This window comes from Anolis sagrei, chromosome 5, assembly GCF_037176765.1.
Source record: "Anolis sagrei isolate rAnoSag1 chromosome 5, rAnoSag1.mat, whole genome shotgun sequence".
Classification (NCBI taxonomy): domain Eukaryota; kingdom Metazoa; phylum Chordata; class Lepidosauria; order Squamata; family Dactyloidae; genus Anolis; species Anolis sagrei.
Window position 1 is genome coordinate 144,715,313 of NC_090025.1, and position 25,783 is coordinate 144,741,095.

Sequence of the window (25,783 nt, forward strand, 5' to 3'; positions counted from 1 at the left end):
GATGTGCCAGGAGAAAGGGGGTCAGGAGAAAGGGAACAGGAGAAAAATCGCTCCTCCCCCATTCTCCTGGCACACCATTTCTACGAACTAGGAAAGGGCCAGCAACAGGGTAATAGTGACTGTGTAAGTATTTTTTTTAGTTTTTAAGACTTTTAAAGGGGTTTTGGGGTGGGGTGGGGCCTGTCTTGGGTTTTCCAGGCTCCAGAAGCTCGGAAATCCTGAGACAGCTGTGTAGATTGGGCCTGGAAGTCACGTACAGCTGAAATGACCTGGGCCTTCTGAAAGATATGGGTTAATAATAATAATAATAATAATAATAATAATAATACTTTATTTGTACCCCGCTACCATCTCCCCAAGGGACTCGGTGTGGTTTACATGAGGCCGAGCCCACGATACATCAGCAAAAAACAACAACAGTAATACAAATCAATAAAATAAAACTCATAAACAAAAAATAGGCAGTAAACATCAACAATAATACAATAACATTTAAAAACCTATGGTTGGGCCAAATGTAATAATTAAAAATTTCAAAATAATGCTGAGCAAGACCAGGTGAAATATAACTAGGATAGAATTTTGGAAAAGAATGGGGCGTACAGACAGTCCTAGATCACTAATAAAGTGCAATTAGGGACATATTGCTGGGAGTTTCCTTATTCTGGTTTTTCCACGTGTCAAATTAATTTGGCACAAAGCAGGGTTTTCCTGCTTTGTGATGAATTAATTTGCTTTACCTCAGCCATAGTTTGGACACACCAGGTAAAAATGCGGGAGCTTGCCCATTTTGTGAGCTGTCTGGATGTGCCCTAAGTAAGGAAGAAATAGGCAAAAATCTAGCATGGAAGCCCCCAGCCCAACCTTCCATGTATGGTTGCCATTGTGCCAAGAAAGAAAGGAATAAACCAGAATCCCTCCTAGATTTTTCCAGTAAGGCAGCAAGGCATTTCTGGCAACCAAACATATATGGCAGTGCCAGAGGTTCAGAATATGATTGCTTTCTCTGAAAGGTAGGATATAAATTGCTAAGAAAAAAAAATTAATCAATTATTGCAAAAAATTGATAGCATCGCCATGATACTTTTTCTGAATAACAAGCATCCCTTTGTTCTATATGGCAGTTTCAGAAATTTAAGGAAAGCCTCAAATAAACACATGCATGTAACTGACAATAGTTCAGATTTAAAAATGAATTAGAATTCCTTATTAAATTATTTTATTTCTTAATAGCTACTTTAGTGTTGACAGGGTTCTATCTGACAGCAGCTGTATTGCTTATATCTGTATTTATATAATGCCCTTCATTTCAAAGGTATTACTAGTGCACTCATCCATTTTTCTCTGATGTTCGAATCCAAGGGGCATGTCCATAAATAATGGATTATCTGTATTTTGCTATCTTTCTGAGTGGATTTCATATCTGAAAATCTCAGTCTCAATACCTGCCCTGTAAGCATTATATAGTTGGTGGATATTGTAGAGATATGTTTATTATAAAGTGTTTATTATACTGTGTTTAAACTGTATTTATGTTTTACATTGGTTGCCATGGACTAGCTGTGAGAGATAGGTTGCCATGGTGACAAGGCAGAAGAGGAGGTGGGCGGAGCTTAAGGAGAAAAAGGTTTGAAAGTGACAGTTAATTTTCAGTCAGGAGGATGAGACCCTGAGAGGAGGAGCAGAGTCAGATAGGACTCTGGAAAAGTAGTTTAGTCAGGAGGAAGAGACCCTGAGAAGAGGGCAGAGTCAGTTAGGGCTCTGTGGTGTGAAGTAGTGTAAACTCAGTTAGTTTTTAGTATTTGTGAATATTTCTTCAGCAAGGGAGCTGAAGGTGAAACCTAGTTAGATTGCTTGAGTTAAAAAGAATCTAACAGAGAGGGTTTTGGGATCGCCAGTAGTGGAAGACTGGAGATCAGTGGTTTGATCCGGTATAGGACAAACAGTGAAAATATTCACAACAAGGAACACTGAAATAATAAAGCACTTCACTGTAGAAGGAGTTTATAAGATTGTAACATCTAAAGCCTGAATGTATCTCAACCAAGCCATATTGTAACCATCAAGCATATGCCAAGCTCAACAACTCAATATTGCAACAATACGCTCTGTTTAACAATAAACTTGTTCTCTTTGTTATTTTAAACCTGCCTCCTCCATTGATTTTACGTTCGGTGCATTCCACTCTACCAAAGTTACCTCACAACGCAAATAGGGATAAACAGAGACTTTAAGACCAGCGTCTCTAAACATATTGGTGGCAGTTTAATTTAATAGCAGTCTAGGAACTTCCTTACATTTTTGGTGGTCCCATTTGGTGGGATTAACGCACGACTTTACATTTTATTGGTGGCATTGATACGTCTTTACATTTTTGGTGGCAGACGACGGGATTCGTTTAACAACTGATCGAGTGCCTTAAGATTGATTTAGAAATAAGTTGTGAGGTAAAAGTTAATTTAAAAATAAGTTGTGAGGTAAAAGCCATATTCCAACAACATGGCTACCAGGCGGCAGAGAAAGCTGGCTGAGGAAAGAGAGGGAGACCAAGAAGAAAGTTCGGGCTCTGAGGCAGAGACAGAGCCAGTGCCTATGTCAGAAATGGCTTTTAAGTACAAGTTAGAGATGAAACGATTGGAAATGGAGGCAAAACAAAAAGAGAGAGAACTGGAAATGGAGGAAAAACAAAGAGAATTTGAAGAAAGACAAAGAGTGAGAGAATTTGAACGGGAGTTAGAATTGAAGAGAATGGAGTTTGAGCTAGAGAAACAAAGATTGGCTTTGTCTCAAACATCCAGTGATGTCCAGGAAGGGAGATCTGGAGTGGATACCCCAGATTTGACAAAGAAATTCCCAAAATTTACCAAGGACGATGATCCAGAGAAATTCCTAATATCTTTTGAGAGATGTCGGGATTTTGGGGTGGCTAAGGAAAAATGGATGACATACCTTAGGCCTCAGATAAGTGGGAAACTTTTGCAGATTTATGGACAGATGCCTGAGGAGTCTTATGGAGACTATGATCTGTTTAAGAAACAGATTCAACAAGAGTTTAGATTGACTCCTGAATATTACAGATTTAAGTTCAGGACATTAAAGAAAGATAAAACACAAAGTTTTGCTCAGGTGGCCTCAAGATTGTCTCAACTGTTCGATAGTTGGATAAGGACGTCTGAGGTGGAAGATTACCAACAGTTGAGAGAACTTTTAAAGCTGGAACAGTTTTTTCAATTAGTGCCTTATGATATTCGCTGGGTGATTCAAGATCGCAAGCCATCCACTATTGTAGAGGCAGCGGTTATGGCAGATCAAATAACAACCTTAAAAGAAGGATTCAAAAGGGAAGATCTGCCAAGTGACAAAAGAACAAACAGGCAGCCATTTTATTCACAACAAACGCGCCCACAGCAAGAAAAGGGTTCTGACTTAGAAAACACCATCTATAGGAGGCAGAGTGTAACAAGACAAACTGCTCCTGAGGTAAAAAGACGGTGCTTTCAATGTGGAAAATTGGACCATATAAAATATCAATGTCCCCTGTTAAGGAAAGAGAAAACAACCCTCTTTGTGAATAAAATGAAAGAAACACCAAAGGCAGAACCAGATACTGTTTCAAAGGAGAGTTCAGGCTCAGAGCCTCAAGAGAAACAATGTTTGTTCATCTTGTCAGGCAGCCCATCTAAAGATTACTTAGAAACCATTTCTATTGACAACAAAGACAGGAAAGGACTTAGAGATACAGGTTCCGAAGTGTGTATAGTGCACCCTGAAATAATACCTCAGAAATTTCAGCAGCCAACCTCTGAAATAAGATTAAAAGGTTTAGGACCTGCGATACCAACAGCAGTGGTGAATTTGCCAATAGAATATGAAGGATGGAAGGGTATGTGGGATTTTGCAGTCAGTCCTGACATACCATACAAATGTTTAATTGGAAATGATTTGGCTAAGAAGATTGAAAGCTGGAGGATGGCGTGTGAGGAGAAAGAATGTAACAACGAAAGCCCTGAACAAAAAGCCATGTGTTTTGCCATACAACAAGATGGGGATGAGAGTCCGGAATCCAGTGCTACAGTTGCTGAGCTTGTTAAGAAGACGGGAGGAGTTGAAGAGATTCGGCAGGAACAAGGAGCCGATGATTCTCTTAAACCTCTATTCGCTTTAGCTCAAAACCCCACAGTATCGGCAAAAGAACAGCCCTCCGAGTTTGTGTTAAAGAATGGTGTCTTATATAGAGAAACCAGAAGTGTGAACTCGACAGAAGGATCAGTAACATGTAGTCAAATTGTAGTGCCTCAAAGTTTTAGAGAACAGCTGATGAGGGTGGCACACGAAAACCCTCAAGGTGGACATTTGGGTGTGAGGAAAACCACGAAGAGAATCACTAAAAACTTTTATTGGCCTGGCATGTTCCAGAGGATCAAAGAGTTTTGCCAGTCTTGTGACATCTGCCAGAGATTGAGTACTGGAAGGGATAAAGTTAAAGCTCCTATGATCCCTATGCCAATAATTGGAGAGCCATTTTACAGAGTAGGCATTGACATAGTGGGTCCTCTTTATAAACCAAGCAGACGTGGTTACCGATACATTTTAACCATGATTGACTACGCCACAAGATATCCAGAGGCTGTAGCTCTGACTAACATCGAGACAACAACAATTGCAAATGCCCTGTTATCCATTTGGGGAAGAACTGGTTATCCTAGAGAATTGGTTTCGGATTTGGGAACCCAGTTTACTTCCAGGCTTATGTCGAAATTGCTTGAGTTATGTGGAATCAGACACCTGACTTCAACAGCTTATCGTCCACAGACAAATGGACTAGTTGAAAATATGAACAAGACTTTAGTCAAAATGATAAAGTCTTACAGTGAAGAGAAGCCATACGACTGGGACGTCAAATTGCAACAACTGTTATTCGCCTACAGGACCGTCCCTCATGACAGTACTGGCTACAGTCCATTTGAATTGCTATATGGAAGGAAAGCTTGTGGTCCGTTAGACCTGATAAAAGAATATTGGGAAGAAAGTCCGGCGACAGATCCAGTTCCAGTGTCGGAGTATTTAAAGGATCTTCAAGCAACAATGCAGCTAGCTAGAGACATTGCTCAAGAACATTTACTTGTGGCTCAGCAGAGACAAAAAGACTATTATGACTCTACTGCTAAACCAAAGATCTTCAACATCGGAGATGAAGTTTTATTTTTATCTCCCAACAAACTTCAATTGGATTGGTCTGGACCCTGGAAGATCATCAGAAAGCACAGCCAGATAAACTATGATATTTTTGATGAACATTCCAATGTAGAAAGAAGAGTCCATGTAAACATGTTAAAGCCTTATGTTGTAAGGTCTGCGAATGTATGTTTTGTTGTTTCGGAAGAGGAATCCGGTCCCTTTTCTTTTCGGGAGGGTGATCGTGAACAGTACAAAAATTTAGATCGAGTAGATATGAACATAGAATTGTCCCAACCACAGCGTAGAGAGGTTGTGGAAGTTTTAAGTAAAAAATGGCATTCTGATGAATGTAATATGTCAACAAATGAAAATGGTTAGATAATGTGAAAGGTACAAATAACAAATTGTTAAGATGAAGTTTGTGTTTACAGGATTTTATATTTGAAATTAGACATGTTTCAGGTAAAAGAAATATAGTTGCGGACGCCTTATCTAGGATTCCATAGGTTAAAGGTTTGTATGTATGTATAATTGAAATATACTTAACCATAATATGTTTCCCTTTCAGAATTGATGTATATGTATTTATTGTTGAATAATATGTGGAATTATTTTTGCCATTCTGGGATTGAGAATGGTCCAAAAATAATTTTTCTGGGGGGGAAGGTGTAGAGATATGTTTATTATAAAGTGTTTATTATACTGTGTTTAAACTGTATTTATGTTTTACATTGGTTGCCATGGCCTAGCTGTGAGAGATAGGTTGCCATGGTGACAAGGCAGAAGAGGAGGTGGGCGGAGCTTAAGGAGAAAAAGGTTTGAAAGTGACAGTTAATTTTCAGTCAGGAGGATGAGACCCTGAGAGGAGGAGCAGAGTCAGATAGGACTCTGGAAAAGTAGTTTAGTCAGGAGGAAGAGACCCTGAGAAGAGGGCAGAGTCAGTTAGGGCTCTGTGGTGTGAAGTAGTGTAAACTCAGTTAGTTTTTAGTATTTGTGAATATTTCTTCAGCAAGGGAGCTGAAGGTGAAACCTAGTTAGATTGCTTGAGTTAAAAAGAATCTAACAGAGAGGGTTTTGGGATCGCCAGTAGTGGAAGACTGGAGATCAGTGGTTTGATCCGGTATAGGACAAACAGTGAAAATATTCACAACAAGGAACACTGAAATAATAAAGCACTTCACTGTAGAAGGAGTTTATAAGATTGTAACATCTAAAGCCTGAATGTATCTCAACCAAGCCATATTGTAACCATCAAGCATATGCCAAGCTCAACATCTCAATATTGCAACAATACGCTCTGTTTAACAATAAACTTGTTCTCTTTGTTATTTTAAACCTGCCTCCTCCATTGATTTTACGTTCGGTGCATTCCACTCTACCAAAGTTACCTCACAACGCAAATAGGGATAAACAGAGACTTTAAGACCAGCGTCTCTAAACATATTGGTGGCAGTTTAATTTAATAGCAGTCTAGGAACTTCCTTACATTTTTGGTGGTCCCATTTGGTGGGATTAACGCACGACTTTACATTTTATTGGTGGCATTGATACGTCTTTACAATATGTACAAGTTACACTATATTTTCTGAAACAAATAAATATGGAGATTCTAAACTTAATGCCAGTTTATGTAGCTGTATCTTTAATCTTCAATTTAAATTATTTCGGGATGATAATGCAACATTCCCCCAAATTAACAAGGCAATCTATTATTTTTTAAAACAAATAAAATCTCCAAGCAAATGTGATGAGCTTTCCCTATGAAATTTTGTGTTTGCATGATAAACAAATTTTGCACCTGATATTTTTTAAGCTGAAAGGTTATAGTGAAATATGAAACATAGCTGCAAAGAGTTAGGTTTCTAGGGAATTGTTAGTTTTCTTTCTTTTCATAAGAAGATAAATTTGTATTTTTGGCTTAACGAGTAACATTTTTCTCTCTGACAGTAAACTTAGTCATCTCTTTTAGATAAGATGTCTTACGTGTGCATAAAAATTAAGACTCATCAAGAGTTGATTTATCATATATACTCAAGTATAAGTTGATTTCATGTATAAATCAAGGTCAGTTTGGGGTTTTTGGTGTGACTCATGTCAAGGGGTGGGGAGATACCAATGTAGCCCTGGGGGGCAAACCACACCTGGCCATTTCTGCTGTCATTTCTTAGCACAGGCATTCAAAAGGCCAGAAGCAGTGCCATGACAGAAAGAGCAGAAGGGTCACTGCTTCTTTTAGATTTCCCTGGGATGGACTAAGATGTTGACTTTTGCCACTGTACTCAGAAAAGGAGATGGTAAACCATTGAGCCAGTTCTGAGATGGAACAGGCTACAACTCTTTAAATGGCCATCCTGTATTCCTGGGCTTGGATGCCTAGATGATATTGTATGTCACTCACACCCTCCCTCCAATTCTCCTCATTGTGGTAACCAGTGGATACATGACTCATATTGCTCACTTGTCGCTTGGAGTAATTCTGGCCAGAACAAGATGATTGGGAAAGGGAGGTGGGGAGGAGAGGGCAGTTCCTCCTCTCTGTTTCTGGATTTCCCTGCCCCCTGGCCAACATTGCTCCAGGTGACAAGTGGCTGACACTACTCACATAACAGCCATTGGCTACTATGATGAAGAGTACAGGGGATGGGAATATTGTAAAGGTGGCTATCTGGTGCCAAATGGGGTTCAGCATCACCAGACAGTAAGGGGTCCCTGCTGTTTCCTTAGTGGCCAAAGTGAGGGGGAGTGGAGGTCTAAAGTTTAACCATCCCAGAGAGAATTTGCTGGAATCAGCAATCAGTGTAGATCAGCCCACAAGTAAAACTTCCAGAATTAGTAGCCATATGCCTTTGAGGTCCCATCTAAACTGCCATAATCTGAATTCAAATATGGCAGTGTAGATGGGGCCTGAATTACAGCTCCTAGATAGAAGGAAAGGGTTACTGTGTCTAGGCTTGATTACATAAACACATGTGGTTGACCACTCCAAGAAAGTGGATGCTGGACTTCAGGGGGAATCTAAGGATAAAAGGTCATCATCTTGTTGTGCTATGAATTTAATGTTTGAACTTAATGGAAAGAAGAGACAAAATCATTGCATATCAGAACTTGAAAAACTTCTTTCTTGGACTACACTTTGTAGCCATGTATTCTAATGAATAGACCCAAATTTCTCCTGGCTTCTTTCCAGAACCTCTTTTTTTCTGATTTTGTGCATCCTGTGGATTAACTCTAATAGAGTGAACAAATCTTCCTCTTTATTTCTGCTAGTCTCATCCAACAGATTAGGCAGATTTTGGGCAATCTCACCTAATGTTTCATTAGTGAATAATCATTAGCCTACAACTACAGTGACCCATTATTGGTACGATTGTTGGGTGTATCATTTGCTCTAGCAATTTAATTGTTAGTCATATCCATCTCACTGTCTGTTTGCTTCACTGACAGCTTACATGAATTATTCTGCATTGTGGCAGATTTGTTTATATTATTTAAAAGTGAAAGCAGATTGCATGGAAATTATGTTTTCAATGACTTAGATCCAACTGTGCAAAAAAAAAAATCAACAACATCCTGGATCTATTTCCACTGAAATCAAACTAATATAGAATTAAGCTCATAGTTTAAATATCGAACAGCCTGTAGGGATATGAAAAATAAACACATATTGTTGTCAGTCACATTTATTTAGCCATAAATATAGAGTGAACATTATTTTTACATCTTAAATGTTTGCTGACAGCATTTATTTACTAGTACTATTTCTTCTTGGGGCATCCTGTGCTGTATTGTAGACGTATGCCTGTGTTGGTGGCTTTTGGTTACCTGTCTTGCACTTTTCCGTTTAACTGACAGTGTTTATCTCTTTCTAGTTTATTTTCATGCATTCTTTCTCACTGTACTGCATATTGCTTTATTCTGTTTCTATTTATGCAATGCTACCCAGGGTAACAAGGCTTACCTTTGGCTGTTTGGTGTTTATCCTCTTGTGTATAATGTTTTGATTGAATAATATTGACACAAGATAATTTTTATCCCACCTTTCACATGTTGAATATTTCCCGTCAGTGTTGTCCCTGTACTGACAGCTAGTATTTAACATATTTGGGAGCTTGTTAGTACTGAGGGTTTTATTCATTCATGATAAATACTGGCTGTCATAATGCATTCACAATGAACATTTTGAATATTTTTGTGACATCTTTGCCACTTAAAATGTAATGTGTGAATCAGCTTTCCCTCCTCCATTCCTTTAAGAAAATAGCCTATGAGAATTGCAAGTTGCAACAACTTTTAAAAGACTGGAACAGTATCTTCCTTTAGTTGTGACTGAAATTATGAGTGGACAAGCAATAGGAGAAGAGTTATTGTTCATGTAGGAAACAGTTTAAAAATGCAAAAGTTTTGGAGAAGGCAAAAGAAGAATGAAAAACAAATGGAAAAGGAGGTACAAAGATACTGTACATGTAGCATAGCCATCACAGAGCAAATATCATGACATAGTCTGGGACAGGAGAGACAAACCAGTGGTGGTCCATATCTGTATTTCGGAACAGACTAGTCAGCTTAGTGTAAAGGTAAAGGTTTCCCTTTGACATTAAGTCGTTGTGTCTGACTCTGGGGTGGTGCTCATCTCCATTTCTAAGCCAAGGAGCCAGCGTTGTCCGTAGACACCTCCAAGGTCATGTGGCTGGCATGGCAGCATGGAGTGCCGTTACCTTCCCGCCAAAGAAGCAATCACATTTGTATGTTTTCAAACTGCTAGGTTGGCAGAAGCTGGGACTAACAGTATGAACTCACCCTGCACCTGGATTCGAACCGCTGACCTTTCAGTTGGCAAGTTTAGCAGCTCAGTGGTCTAACCTGCTGCCCCACACCGGGTGCTTCTAGTGAGTGATGAGTTATTGGAATTGCAGTCCTATTTCCATAAGTTTCATATTTGTTGGCTATGTTCTGACAATCTTATCTCAACTAAATAAAGGTCTCATCATAAAGGCCAGGGGCAGTGGGGTGAATCTGTCACCCCGCATGCAGCTCCCTCTAGGCAGCGCTTTCCTTATCACATTGGGAAAGCGTTGCTTTCCCTTGGCCTCCTGTGTTGTGGGGAAATCATCCAGTGATGCTTTCACCCTGATTGGGGGTGGGACCTCTGCCAGAAGACACACAATGTCTTGTGATGGCCTGTGTAGTGCTCTGTCCATTCGATGGGGTGAAAGTATCCTAGAACACTAAATTTCTTCTGTCTGATGAGGCCATTAGTCAAGGTATGCATGTGCCTTTTGCCAGTTGTGTCAGATAGGAATTTGAACTCTTAGCATTTGCATATGCCTTTTTTGTATATCTAAGAGTTCATCTACACTGTAGAATTAATGAAGTTTGACACCACTTTAACTGCAATGGAGTAGTGCTATGGAATCCGGGGAGGGGGGGGGGTTGTAGTTTGCAAAAGGTCTTTAGTCTTCTCTGCTGAAGAACACTGGTGCCTCACCAAACTACAAATCCCAGAATTCCATAGCATTGAGCTATAGCAGTTAAAGTGAAATCAAACTGCATTAATTTTAAAGTACATATGTACCCTTAGACACAGGCCTGCCATTTCAACATGATTAAGGAAACAGGAGCTTTAAAAAGTTACTTTTTAGAACCACACCTTCAGCTGTCAGCCAGTGGCTATATTGAGAATTTTTTAAACCCCTGGAAGAAAATACAGGTAATTAGAGACACCCTGATTTGATTGATACAAAATGCCCCACTACAGAATGAAAGGGTTCATCATTTTGCATTGTAAAAGGAAGTGCCATGATTTAAAGTTTGTAAACCTTCTTCTTTTAAATATTTAACATCACAACTCAGGGGCCATAGTGATTCTCAGTCATGCATACTGATGCCAAAAAATGAAAATGTGTTAAACTCATATGACCTGAGTTTAATACATAATGTGCTAGCTCATCCAGACTCCTTTATTAGTTAAAGATTAATTAACCATGGTCAAAATCCTGGTTGACTGCTCACTTTGCATTGGTAACACAGCAAATTATAATAAGGATCTAAAAAGCATGTATAGGGGCTTTGGGAGACAGAATATGCTAATAGTTACATAAATGTATTTTACAATGAATGTGTTGTTGTTATTAAAAAAATTATTTATACCCCGCTTTATCTCTCCTGCAAGAGATTCAAAGCGGCTTAACATAAAAGCATGCACATACAGTTTAAAATATACAAATATGCAAACATTAAAACAGGATTAAATAAGCTGTACTTCTAAATAATTCCAGTTAAAAACCGTTAAAACATATTCAAAGTTAAACTCCATGTATATTGTAAAACTCAATGTGAATGAAGAATCTAGTGTTTTTTGTTATTTTTTTCCAGTACACTAGTATTCTCTTTCCTGCACTAAGTGGTTAAAATCATGAAGATTATATTGCTATGGTTCATTGCTGCAAGTGCAGAAAACTAGAAAAAGAATCTCAAGAGAGGAAAACCCCATTATATTACATGAATCGTTAGGTTAATTATATTGTTTTCCATTTTCCATTACCTTAGAAATAGACAGTCATTAAATATTCTGCTAAGACATTACATCTCAGTTTTGAAAATGAACCATTTTTTTTCAAGTAGTGCTTCAAAACTCCAAAGAAAGTCATTTGATACTATATTTTCTATTGAGCAGATGGAATGATGCCACCATGTTAATATTAAGCCTGCAGTAATGTTTGTTTGCAGTACAGATGGAACTGAGTTAAAATTATTTATGTGGTGGATAGCTAGAGGTGGAGTAAATTGGTTTTATCTACATATTTTCCGCACTGCACACAACCCTTCCAAGATTTGTTATGTGAAAGACACTTGACGCCTGTCTGGGAAGATGTCTTTCTTCATTCTGTGGAAATGGATGCCTTCAAAATTTATTCAAATAAAAGTTTTATCCTTGGAGAAGTCTCCAAAAATGTTTCTAAACATTACCTTGTGGGTCTAGTATAGCAACAACAAGAGAGATAATGGTTAGTTCCTGTTGCTTTTATGAAAACTGGAGCAGCAGCATTGGTTTCCCTCACCATCTACCATTTAAATTTAAGTACATAGTGCTGGGAGGATAACTGTACACACTCATGTGTTTCATACACTGCTGATTGATTTTACTCTGTAAAATGAATCTAAAGTACATTGCTAAATCTTTTCAACAGAAAAGGAAGTACTATAGTCATTTATATACAGTCATTGCTGTGGAATATAGATTTCCAAAGTGACTTAAATGTTTCTTTTGTTGGACTTATTTATGTTGGCAATCATATGGTGTTTCCACACTGGCTAAAATGCAGTTTGTGTTGCATTTGTAGGCCACGTTGGTGGCAGGGGATTGCCATACACTCCACCCGTGCCAATGCAGTCTCGGTATGGGTGAGCATGACCACTGCCACCTTCCCCTCCCTATCATCTTGATATTCAAAATTCTCACAGTATAATAAAAATAAGTTTATAAAAAATAAAGGCACTGTCAAAAGAGAACCTTTAGAAATCTACCCAGAGCAAAAATCATGCTTAGCAGTATTTGTGCCAGTTTCCTGTAACTTTTTGGTACTGTAATCACAATTGAATTGAATTGAATTCATTTTTATTTTTGGATAGCTTAATCACTTTTCAATTTTTGTGTACCGACTTGGGGAAAAGGTGGGATATAAAATAATACCATAAAGACAACAATTTTAGCTGTCACCATCTACTCTGGCATAGCTTTTGACTTGTCAATGGAAATAAGGGGTGGGAGGATGGGGACCCCAATGATAAAAAGGTAATGGGTAATTTGGAAGGCAGGGGAGACAGGTACTTCCACCAACCTCATATAGCTTCATAGTACCTTATCCTACTCAACAATCTGTTCAGGATCTGTTCAGGCTTAAAATTACAGGAACTCCATTCTGTGTCCAAGATGGAAGCCCTAGCTCATTAGCTGAAAAGCAGTAAAACACTGAAATGTATGGGAAATTAAAAGTTGCTGTAAGGATCATGGTTTGTATACCAAGCCATTTATTTAACAACACATCACAAAGGCCAGGCAAAGCATCCTGCCTCACCATCAGACAGAGTGGGCAGTGGGGCGAATCTGTTGCCCTGCATGCCACTCCATTGTGGTGGCGCTTCTCCCATCACATGTGGGAAGCGTTGCCTTCCTGGTGAGGATCTGAGCTGGCTCCAATGACAGGCTCCCATGTTGGGAGAGAAGCATCCAAGGATGCTTCCATCTTGATTGGTGGTGGTGGGGGGGGGGAGGCTCTACTGGAAGTTACACAACATTGAGTGATGGCCAGCATGGGGCTCTGTCCCCAAAATAGGGTGGATGCATCCTAGGATGCAAAAATTGCCCCATCTGATCAGATTCACGGAGAGACATCTCATGACTAGGGGTCAGCGTTGAAAAGCTCCCCTTGCTAGTTGCACATGCCTCATTTTGTATTTGTGCATTAGGTGGTGTACACCATATATCTGTGAGCAAGACTGAGGAGGGAGAGCATGTGGTGAACCTATGCACAAGAACTATTATCACCATTCAGAAATTTGTGCTGCATCTATTTGTATAATTAGGCCACAATCTAAAGTCCAATCTAATTCTCTAAACATGAATAAATATTTGGAGGTGGCAAAAGTTCCATGCATAAGAGCAGGGATCTAAATGCAAAGAGTCAAAGCAATAAATAATGCTATTTATATATTGCCATCATTAAACTGTGGTTTTTGGTGAACAGCAGAAATCAGTGAAATGTATTAGTTTACATGCTTCTAAATATAGGGTTGAATTGAGATATAGGCACATGCAATGGGGCTGGTTTTGGCAGTCTTTCTTGTTCCTTTCTCTCCATAGCTGTGCCCCCTCCCCAATGCCCTGACAACTCTTCATGGAGCATCAGATTATCTTACTACATGTTTGTGGTGTAGGGGAAAGGTGATCCCTTTAAAATACTGATGACCATGGAGGTGGCGAATGTTGGACGTTATTTTAGAAGGAAGAACAAGGGATGCTGTCTTCTCCATCTCTGTTACGTGTGCCTAAATCTTGATCCCAACATGAAGATTTTAAAAAGAACAACATTGAACTGGATTATATGGCAGAACAGACTCATACATTCCAGTTTAATGCAGTTAATTTGCATTCTGAAACTGGATTATATGGCAATATGGATCCAGTCTTAGGCCCCTTCTACACTGCCATATAATCCAGTTTATCAAATCAGATAATCCACATTATCTGCTTTGAACTGGATTATACGAGTCTAGACGGCCATATAACACAGTCTTAAACTAGCTAAACAGGAATTTAGAGGGGCAGAGAACCTTATTGATGAGTCTGCACTACAATTGAGGGGGGGGGGGTTGCAGCAAAAATTAGAAACCAAGAATTGATGATGGTGCCAGTGTCAGAGCATCTGACAATCTAAGACTTAGGTACAGCCCCAAATTTGACTACTGCTTAGCTGTTCTTGTAGCAGAAACTATTGTGCATGTGCCCCAACACGAGCAGTAAGAGAGAATTCTGAAGAATTCTGACTTAATATCTTGTGCAGATGGAGTCTTTCCCAGCCTATGAAAGCAATGAAGTCTGAAACCTGCACCCACTAGATGAAGAAATAGCTTTTTTTATTCTGGTGATTTGTACAAGAAGACAGCTGAAATGTTTTGTGTTGAATGCAGCATCAACATCAAAACTGTGTAAGAAGTATGCACAGCTTTAATATACTTACTGCATTTTGAAAATAGAAATAGAGGCCTAGAGCAGTCATGGATGAGCTTCAGGAATGCTAATTGTTTATGTACATGAGTAAGCTTATAAATGGTTGTTTCCAAGGGCTTATTTTGCTCATCAAGAAAAAACTGTCACTGCTAGTATAAAGAAGGGTGGATGAATTATTATATTACTTTCCCAGACTGTTCAGAGCTTTATGGGAAGTGCTCTTAACTTACCATGAACTCCTCTCCTACTGAGCCACCTTAGCTTCTGTACATTTAAAGTAGGCAAAGAACCATTATATTAATCCATTGTGCCATCTTATCTCCAGAAAACACATGTAAGCAATTTTGTTGAATATTTATATTTGATGCAAATTGCATTAGAAATCTGGGAATTTGGCTGTATATTCAGTGATAGTTTTGGAATAAGGGCACTCTTACTATTGTTCCATTTTGATCCTGAAGGCTCATTGTTTCACCAAATCACCCTACCCTGATCATACTGGGAATCATAGAGAAAATATGAAAAGAAAGCCACATCTTCTTTGCAGCTGGTAAAAATGTGGGAACCATGGTGACCTATCCTTTGTTTTGTTTTATTTTCCAATCAGATCCGATTGTATGCAAGACCTGATGCCATCAGAAGAGGATCTGGGGACTATGCTCTAAATATTACTCGGAGACTAATTGAGTTTTACGAAGACTACTTCAGAATGCCCTATTCCCTGCCAAAATTAGGTAAGCTCATTTTAGCCTAAAAAAGAAGAGTGTATTAAGAAGAAGAGAAAATCCAGAACTACATTTAAAGACGTGGGAAGCTGCAGAGAGATGAGAGATATACATGCTAATTGTGGGGAATCCCAAGGAACTACTTGCAGCTACCCCACATTCTTCAGGAGGATTTCTGGATAGATTACCTAGAGAGGTCTTAAAAAAAAAAGATGTTTACAGGGTAGGGTGAAGAGACTTTCTTTTTGTTAACTTCTCTGAAGTTTCTATTTTTTAAGGATCCAAACTAATTAATATAAATATTAATTTCTCTGTCAGTTGAGAAAAGAGGTCTAATATATTAGAAGTCAGTCTTAAGTAACATTTCATTTGGCATGGTTATGGTTTACCACAAAAGAAATGTTCTACCAATTTGTGTTTACATTTTGTGAATGCATGAGCATGTTGTATTTCCCTTTGGACTTCAGATTATATTGATTTGGTCACGTTGAGATCTTGCCTTGCCAGATGTGTTAAGCATTTGGAAAAAAACAAACCCAAACCAATATTTTCTGTAATAATGGTGCTTATTGAAAATGACTCTCTAAGGTTACTTTGCAGTTCAGGCAGCCCAACATAAAATGCATATTCTCTTTATTTGCTTTTGTTAATCTTCTTTCAGAGGCTAGAATGTTTCACACTGTATAATTACATCCACCCTCTTTAGAAACACATGGGACCAAGATCCAGAAAACATATTAGTCAGCGGCTCTTTTTTGTTCACAAGTGTTTTCCGATTTTCAGCCCCAGGTGTTCCTTCCTGGAATTCAGGGCCTCCTTCATTAAAGCACTTGCCTGCTGAGTGGCATCATTCTTATACTTCAGCTAATGGTGTAGCAGGAGATACATTAATTGATACTGTAACAGAGAACATTTTATGCATTTTTAATGTGTGAAAAGGCTCCCCCCGCTCCATTCTCTTAATTGATATGTTGCATGCTATACTGTATTAATGTCAAAGGAACATAGCAACTTGTTTAACATGAAACTGCACTAATGCCAATTTAGCTCTTTGTAGTTTCATGGCTGTGTAATTTGTCCCATGTAACTGCCTGTCATGAAAATGTGAGTCATAGAATTAGGTTTTGTGTTTTTCCCCCCCAAAATGGCTAACGGGATTAAAAAGTCAAAAGTAAGGTACCATGCCTTTCTTCTTTATTATCAGAAAGAAATTTGGAGTTCCTAGTACAAGATGATTGAGCAAGACATGGGATATCAACAGGTTATTACAAAAGCATAATTTTCTGTGTTTCATGTAAAATTTTGTGTTTCATTCTAATATACATTCTAGGAATGATTACATAAAGCAATTTATAGATTACATAATAAATGATGTTGTCAGTAGATTTTCTTTTGGCCAGGAAATTATGTTCTTCCATGGTTTTATGTGCCTACTTTTAACTTAAATTTTGTTGTTGGTATGCAATGGAGAACTGCTTCAACACTTTCAGTCTTGAAACCCCCTGGCTACTAATAATATTTGAGTTGGATCAATTCCAGAAGTTTTACCTGAGGTTGCATTTGAAAACCTGAAAATTCCAATTAGGTCATTAAACTTACAAAGTAGGTCGCTGACTATGATTAGTCAGTAAAATGTATCTTTTAAAATAGGCTTTGTCTGTGGGTGCTTCCAGACAATGCCAAAATGTGGGTTTCAAAACTGGGGCAAAAAATCCTGGCAACTGACAACAGGTTCACACACAGACTGGTTAGTCTTGGTATAAGTTCCCCACCATCCTCACATTTTCCTTTGAAGCAGACCAAGACAAAGGGTGGACAAGAGAAATCGGGCAGAAGTTTCTTTCTTTCTTTTTTTTTATTTAAAAAAAAACATTCTCTCAGAGATGTCCTGGACCTCATATGTGCACATGCAAATATCTTAATGTACACACAAGCAGATTTCTTATTCTCTTTCCTCACACAACTCTAAATTCAAGTCCTGTTTAATATTATAAAGAACAAAAGAAAGGCCTGGCTTTAGACAGTTCTAATGGCTTTCCAGTTCTGCTTCCCTTTAGCCACCTGTGTGTCTATGGCTCCATTTTTTGACAGCTGATCAGCTGTTTTGGGCTTTTAAAATGTGCATGTGTGTTGGAGCAGTCCACACACGGGGAAGGGAAGGAACGCATGTGTTTTGCATAACAGGGATACACAGTCATGCAAAGGTTTGCATTTTTTTGGGTGGAATCGGGTTTTAAGCACACCTTTTAAACACGTGCTTTTTAGTTGTTAATCAAATTCCTCCTGCACTTTGACTAAATGTTATTAAGTCATCTCCCCTTTTAATACCAGTTACTTCTGGGTTTTTAGTCATGTGTAGAATGGTCCTGTTTCCTAGAAAATCTTGAAAGGTTGGTTTAAAACCGTGAAGATGTATTTGGCTAAACACCTGCAAAAACTCCGAAATGAGCATGTATGGGCATTTAGCAAGTCAACCCCAGCTGGGAAACAGAGCAGTTTAATGTAGGTGTGGCTTGGAAGGCTGATTGTATACACAATATTTCTTGCTGTGATAGCACCATTTGCTGAATGCTTAATATAAATAGCAGCAGAGTTGTGTAGAAACTCGAAACTATCAAAGTTTATTTCCACATGATTTTCAGTAAAGTGTTTTACCCTTGTAGCACAGAAGTTTTAGCGAAGATGAATAGCAGTTTCTATCAAATTTATGCTTACACTGCGATGCAAAAAAAATGGCTTTCAGTCCTGGATCTTCAGGAATCTGCTAGTTCTAAACATTTAACATGGAATGTTTCATGTATATTAGTCTATTTGTTACTGTGAACATATATTTGACATGACAAACTCTTCACAGGCACTGAACCTGTCAATGCATCTTTTCTGAGTTTTTAATTTGTTCTTGGAGAATACAAAGTTGTAGTCAGAAAAATTGTATATTAGACACATCTGATTTCATGAACTACCATTTTTTAAAGTCTTTCATGTTCTCCTCAGTTCTGACCCAGCAGATATCCCAATCTATCTGCACATTTTGATAATGTATGGAGGAGAAAGGAAGAAAAAAGTCTTGTTTACTTCTCTGCCAGACTAGACATAGATGGGTATGCTGCCCATCCCACAATGTTGCTGGACCTCCAGCAGAGGCTCCACCTACAGCCAGCACGGATAATCACCGGTTGCACGACACTTTCCATGTGCAATGAGGGAATTATTGTTGTGAGGGTGTGCCATACGGGCCAACAAATTTGCCCTGCTAACCCTCTGTTTCTTTGGCAAAGCCAGACAAAGTGGGATGGTTCACCTGGTTCATGTGATAAGACTGTAAAACTATCTTCAAGATGCTGATGTCTTCCCTCTTCTCCTATTGGGCTAAGCACATAGAGCAACATTTTTCTTGTACATTGGACTTAGTTGTGAGGAATGTGTTGTCTGTCATTCACATGGAACTACAGGCAGTCCCTGAGTTACAAATATCCGACTTACAAATGGCTCAACAGTTAAGAACAGGACTGAGACAATAGGAAGTGAGAGAAACTTACCTCTAGGAATGGAATTACACTCCTGAAAGAGTTATCATGGGGGGAAAGTGTCTCCATGGAAGCTTTATCACCAATCCTTGTTTCCATACCAAGCCAAAGATTTCAAAATCTAAATATCACAGGGACAGAAAGTGAAGTGAAATCTTCTGAACAGGGACACAGATCGCAAAACAAACACCACAGGGATGTTAATTCTTCCCTCTGCTACCCAAATAGATAGATAGGCTGCAGTTACACTTAAAATGAATATCCTCTGACTTACATATAAGTTCAACGTAAGAACAAACCTACAGAACCTATCTTGTTTGTAACTTGGGGACTGCCTGTATAGCCTATTGGGAAATTATTTGATTACCCTGACTGTGGAGACATGCAGCCAGTGTGTAAACTGTTGGTCTGGTCTATCCATGTGATGAGAAGGTGCTCCTATGTTTTTTCAGGGCTTAGTGAAAGAGTTTGAACAATAGTAGGGCTGCATGTGGGCTTGGGGGTTGCATGTTAAACTGTAAAATGGCTGGAAAAGATTTCCTTTGGAATTGTGGAGAACACAAGCATAAATATAATCTAGATCTTTAAAAAATAACTTCAGGATCTGTCTAGAGTGTGAAATTGAGTTAGATTTCAAATTTAAAGGTATAGCAAGGAAGTTTAGATTTAGTAAACAGAGTCCCAGAAGAACTATGGACAGAAGTCCGCGACATTGTTCAGGAGACGGCAACAAAGTACGTTCCAAAGAAAAAGAAAACCAAGAAGGCAAAATGGTTGTCTGCTGAGACACTGGAAGTAGCCCAAGAAAGGAGGAAAGCAAAAGGAAACAGTGATAAGGGGAGATATGCCCAGTTAAATGCGCAATTCCAGAGGTTAGCCAGAAGAGATAAGGAACTATTTTTAAATAAGCAATGCATGGAAGTGGAAGAAGACAACAGAATAGGAAGGACAAGAGACCTCTTCCAGAAAATTAGAAACATTGGAGGTAAATTTCAGGCAAAAATTGGTATGATAAGAAACAAAGATGGCAGGGACCTAACAGAAGCTGAAGAGATCAAGAGAAGGTGGCGAGACTATACAGAAGATCTGTATAGGAAGGATAATAATATTGAGGATAGTTATGACGGTGTGGTGAATGAATTAGAACCAGACATCCTGAGGAGTGAGGTTGAATGGGCCTTAAGAAGCATTGCTAACAACAAGGCAGCAGGAGATGACAGGATCCCAGCTGAACTGTTTAAAATCTTAAAAGATGATGCTGTCAAGGTGATGCATGCCATTTGCCAGCAAATATGGAAAACACAAGAATGGCCATCAGACTGGAAAAAATCAACTTATATCCCCATACCAAAAAAGGGAAATGCGAAAGACTGCTCAAACTTCCGTACAGTGGCCCTTATTTCTCATGCCAGTAAGGTAATGCTCAAGATCCTGCAAGGAAGACTCCAGCAATACATGGAGCGAGAGTTGCCAGATGTTCAAGCTGGGTTTAGAAAAGGCAGAGGAACGAGAGACCAGATTGGCAATATCCGCTGGATAATGGAGAAAGGCAGGGAGTTTCAGAAAAACATCTACTTCTGCTTCATTGACTATTCTAAAGCCTTTGACTGTGTGGATCATAATAAATTGTGGCAAGTTCTTAGTGGGATGGGCATCCCAAGCCACCTTGTCTCTCTCCTGAGGAATCTGTACAAGGACCAAGTAGCAACAGTCAGAACTGACCACGGAACAACAGACTGGTTCAAGATTGGGAAGGCGTACGGCAAGGCTGCATACTCTCACCCAACTTTTTTAACTTGTATGCAGAACACATCATGCGATGTGCGGGGCTGGATGAATGCAAAGCTGGGGTGAAAATTGCTGGAAGAAACATTAACAACCTCAGATATGCAGATGACACCACTCTGATGGCCGAAAGCGAGGAGGAGCTGAGGAGCCTTCTAATCAAGGTGAAAGAAGAAAGCGCAAAAGCCGGGTTGCAGCTAAACATCAAAAAAACCAAGATTATGGCAACAAGAATGATTGACAACTGGAAAATAGAGGGAGAAACCGTGGAGGCCGTGACAGACTTTGTATTTCTAGGTGCAAAGATTACTGCAGATGCAGACTGTAGCCAGGAAATCAGAAGACGCTTACTTCTTGGGAGGAGAGCAATGTCCAGTCTCGATAAAATAGTGAAGAGTAGAGACATCAGACTGGCAACAAAGATCCGCCTAGTCAAAGCCATGGTATTCCCTGTAGTCACCTACGGATGTGAGAGCTGGACCTTAGGGAAGGCTGAGCGAAGGAAGATCGATGCTTTTGAGCTGTGGTGTTGGAGGAAAGTGCTGAGAGTGCCTTGGACTGCGAGAAGATCCAACCAGTCCATCCTCCAGGAAATAAAGCCCGACTGTTCACTGGAGGGAAAGATACTAGAGACAAAGTTGAAGTACTTTGGCCACATCATGAGGAGACAGGAGAGCCTAGAGAAGACAATTATGCTTGGGAAAGTGGAAGGCAAAAGGAAGAGGGGCCGACCAAGGGCAAGATGGATGGATGGCATCCTTGAAGTGACTGGCCTTGAGGGAGCTGGGGGTGGTAACGGCTGACAGGGAGCTCTGGCGTGGGCTGGTCCATGAGGTCACGAAGAGTCGGAGACGACTGAACGAATGAACAACAACAATAAAGGAAGTTTAACCCAAGATATGTAGTATAGTTTTTGAAATATGACTAGAAGCATTTATTGCCATTTTGTATGGAGTGCTTCCGATCAATGGAGAATGTTCTGATAATGCTTTATCTGCTTCAGGAGGTTTAAATGCTTAAAATCAAATTATACCAATTTTATCTTTTGAAAGTAACTGAATTTAAGACAGTTTTCATTACAGGTCCTTTATTCTGTTGCATTATTACTCTCATCCTTGATTTAAGAGAGTAACCTTTCTGAAAAGCCTTTCAATGATTTTCTTTTTGTTAGCTTAATCAAATCTTTTTAAAGGTTTCAAGACCAAGAGGAGCATGAGAGGCATTTCCAGGCATGCAACCTACACATATTCAGAAGATTTGGCAGAGTCTAGGGAGACATGATGGTTGAAAGCAAGTTTAAGGCTTTTTAAATAGTGGACTGTAGTGGCATTAGGAAAAATGAAGCAACTGCCAAAGCTGCAATCCTTCCTATAACATAGTGCTTGGTGAGATCTGGTAAGATGTTCTTGAAGATTTGAAGGTGGAATTGTGAGTCAAGGGCTCCATCTACACTGACCATTTAATGCAGTTTAAAGATGGCTTCAAACTGTGGCACCCACAAAACATGTGAATGAAAGCTCTTAATGTGCTCTGTAGTTTATGTCATCCCAGTCCGTGCCTCAAATTGGCTCCAGGGTTTCCTGTGTAATTGTCTCCATAACCATTTGCATTAAATGATCAGTGTAGATGAGACCATGGAAGCTCATTCTTTCCTTCTACTTTCTCTCCTGGCTTGGAACTGATACTTCTGCCTTTCAAAAGATTAAAGTTGAATTTAAGTGGGCTCCAGCTTTGATGCTTGCAACTTTGAAGCGAAGCTTACTTCTACTTGGTAAACATCTGTATTGGTATCAAGGGGCTTATACGTGTATTAGAGCATGTAAGAAATCGATTAGTGTGTGTGTGTCAACTGTAAAATAAGATTCACGGAGCTGATTGGCTGGGGAGCTAGTTGAGCCTGGGACTTTTGGTTACTATTACATTTTTAGTCCTGGATGTGCAGGTGCTTGCAGAGAAGCACACAGAGAGAGATAGTCTGGAGAGTACCCTTACTTCATGGGCTACTGGAGGAAGATTCTCCACATGGTCAAAGAAAGGCTATTTAAATCTCCCTAAAAGGACATTATGTGAGTCTATGCAACTGATCACATGATTGTAAATATATTGTTCTGCATTACGAGGAGTAAACTACTTCTTTATTGATCATCTGTGTGCCATATTTTCTTTCTCTGGCAAGACAGTGTGTGGGTTGATCAAACATGAACCATGTGGTTTATTTTATATTATGCCACAACTTGGACTATCTCAACCCAGTGTACATGTCTACATCTCATTGATGATCTGGAACTGATTTTTAAAAAAATGTTGCAGTGTACTTATTTTTTATAAAACCAACTTTGGGAAATGTAAGGGGATGAGAAGAAATTATTCAAAATCCTTTGCTGCATGGAAAAGTAGATACTTTATTATTTCTCAATATGTTCATAAACTATGCATCATTATTCTGAGAGAAGAGGAGAAATTGTGGTGCCTGTTCCCCATTCAGTGTATCATCACTATTTGGGGTGGTTCTTTAGAGTGCTTTTCATTTCTGTCACTATTAGAGTAGCTTTGATATGACTGGAGAACTAAGAACATTATTTGGGATAACATTAGGAAACTTCTCTGAATAGATTCAAGCTACTGTATACTTAGCTTCTGTAGCAGATCAATCCATCTATAAGGGAAAGCATGATAAAAAAGATGAAAGAAAAAAGAAAAAATCCAGAGTGAGGAGACAAACATACAGCGTGAAATAACAAGAGGAAGTGTTTTTAAAATTGAAAGTGAAACCCACAGATTAAAAAAAATATCTTTATGGTCTTTAGTACATGTGGTAATTGGAAGTGATAAATTTAAAGTTTAAGGCTTTGTAATGCAAGGGTAGACTTAACAATTGCTCTGTCCATACTGTTCATGTGTTTGACTTTTCTTTCTGTGGAATTTTGTTTGCTTGTTGTCTAAGCTGACAAAAGATAAGTCAGTGTAAAAGTGATGATTTTAGCCACAGGAAATCCATGGATCCCTTCTAGTGTTACATTGTCTTTCCTGTTGGGAAGCCATGAAAAAATGATCTTGGAATTTTGCAATTTCCTGAGAGTGTGCTTTTATGTACAGCGACTATGCATGTTTCTATGCTCCTACTAGTCAAAAGCTGTCCAATCATTTTATACTTCACATTTTATTTGTTTTTGGTAGTAAGAAGAGATAAATAAAACAGCACTGGGAAAACCTGGGAAGCTGGTAAATGATTATGTCATGGGAGTTTTCCATCAAATTTTATGAATTAATCAGGGCAATACACGGCAGACAGGGATCTCTAGTAAGTATCCTAACTCTTTGATGTAACCCGACTTTGCTATGCACTAAGCAAAATTGGGGGATACTTTTGAGTTTGTCAGAAACTTGAGCATATCCATGGGCTTTGTGGCCATGGGAACACCTGGTTGGGCCTTTTTTGAGTCAATCTTTTGTCCACATGTACACTGCCAGCATCAACCTTCTTCTGTTGTGATCAGCTGCATGTCACTGCCACTGTCCCTCATTGGCTGCGGAACTCCTTGCAAAAGCCTGGCCATTGCAGTCACGTCTATTGAAGTTAGAAAGGTGTGTCCATGCAATCAGCAAGAAAGAGAGCTGATTTCACACACCCAGCTGTGGCCTCAGCTAATACAATAGGCCATGGCCAGGTACTTGTAAGGAGCTCCATGGCTAGAGGGAAATATGTAGTTATGGTGACACACAGATGAGAGGGTGACCCAACAGGAGTGATGCTATTTTGGCCCATCTGGACATCACACCATGTGACAGGCCAAAGTGGATGTTCATGCTTTGGAAAAACAATGTTAAAAGGCCTAATGGAGTGGAACTGACTGTTTTGTGTTTTCTGCACAGCCCTTATTTTAACCTCCCTCCTCCACCCCCCAAAAAACCTTTCCTAAAACCCCATCCTTCTATCAATTGATCTATCTATCTTTTGTAAATTCTTGATCTGAACATCCTGTGGTTTACAGTCAATTGGACAGAAAATAACGAGAACAAAAAGACCTAACTTTTTTCATTTGTTATGACTCCCTCAATTTATCCTTAAAAATTTCATAGAAATGGGAACATCTCAGATATAGTTTGCCTACAAAATAGAACATATGATTTGGCCACAAAATAAAAATAAATTAATAATGCTTAAAGCTGGGATTGGAAACATGTGGTCTTCTAGGTACATTACACTGCAGTTCCCATCACATGTGGCTTATACTGACTGCTGCTGATTTGAAAGCTGAAACTCATCACAATGGTTTTACACTACACCAGGGTGTGGGAAATGTGTGGCTCTCCAAATGTTGCTGGACTACAACTTTCGGCATCTCTAATAGCTGGGAGTTGCATGTCAGCAGCATATGGAGGGTCACCTAATTTTCATCCCTGAGCTAAACCATAATTAAGCTCCCATTGTCTGAACTAAAAACCAAATTGTTGAGTTTATTGAGTTAGGCATGGAATGTGTGGGCTGCCAGTAGCTCTAAGCTGTATTTTATGCAGTCTGTGATGCCCCAGGCTGTTTCTGGCCAAGTCTTCCCTGTCTGAGCAGGAGAAAGAAAATATTTTGGAAAGTATGGCTCCCACAGGATATGTAATTTACAAGGTTTTCCCTGTACAGGTAAAAAGAAAGCAACCTAAATGAGTGGAAAAACAAGGTTTTGCCTTTTGTGAATGAATAGCATGGAATGTCTATGTTTCTGCATATAAATGAATAGACATATGCCTCTGTTAGAGCATGAAATGTTTTTGTCTTAAGATCATCACCAGCCCACTCTCTGTCTCTTTGTCTTAAGATTTTTAAGAGGAAAATCAAGAGAAACTGT

General features: G+C 39.1%; 1 protein-coding gene across 1 annotated transcript in view; it reads left to right on the forward strand.

The window, feature by feature from the left end:
• The window catches only part of TRHDE (thyrotropin releasing hormone degrading enzyme), a 283,101-nt gene that overhangs the window by 75,398 nt on the left and 181,920 nt on the right, over nucleotides 1–25,783 (forward strand). Inside the window, exon 3 of the mRNA XM_067469097.1 lies at nucleotides 15,513–15,639. Within this exon, the coding sequence (XP_067325198.1) occupies nucleotides 15,513–15,639 (127 nt within the window). The remainder of the gene's footprint in view (nucleotides 1–15,512; nucleotides 15,640–25,783) is intronic.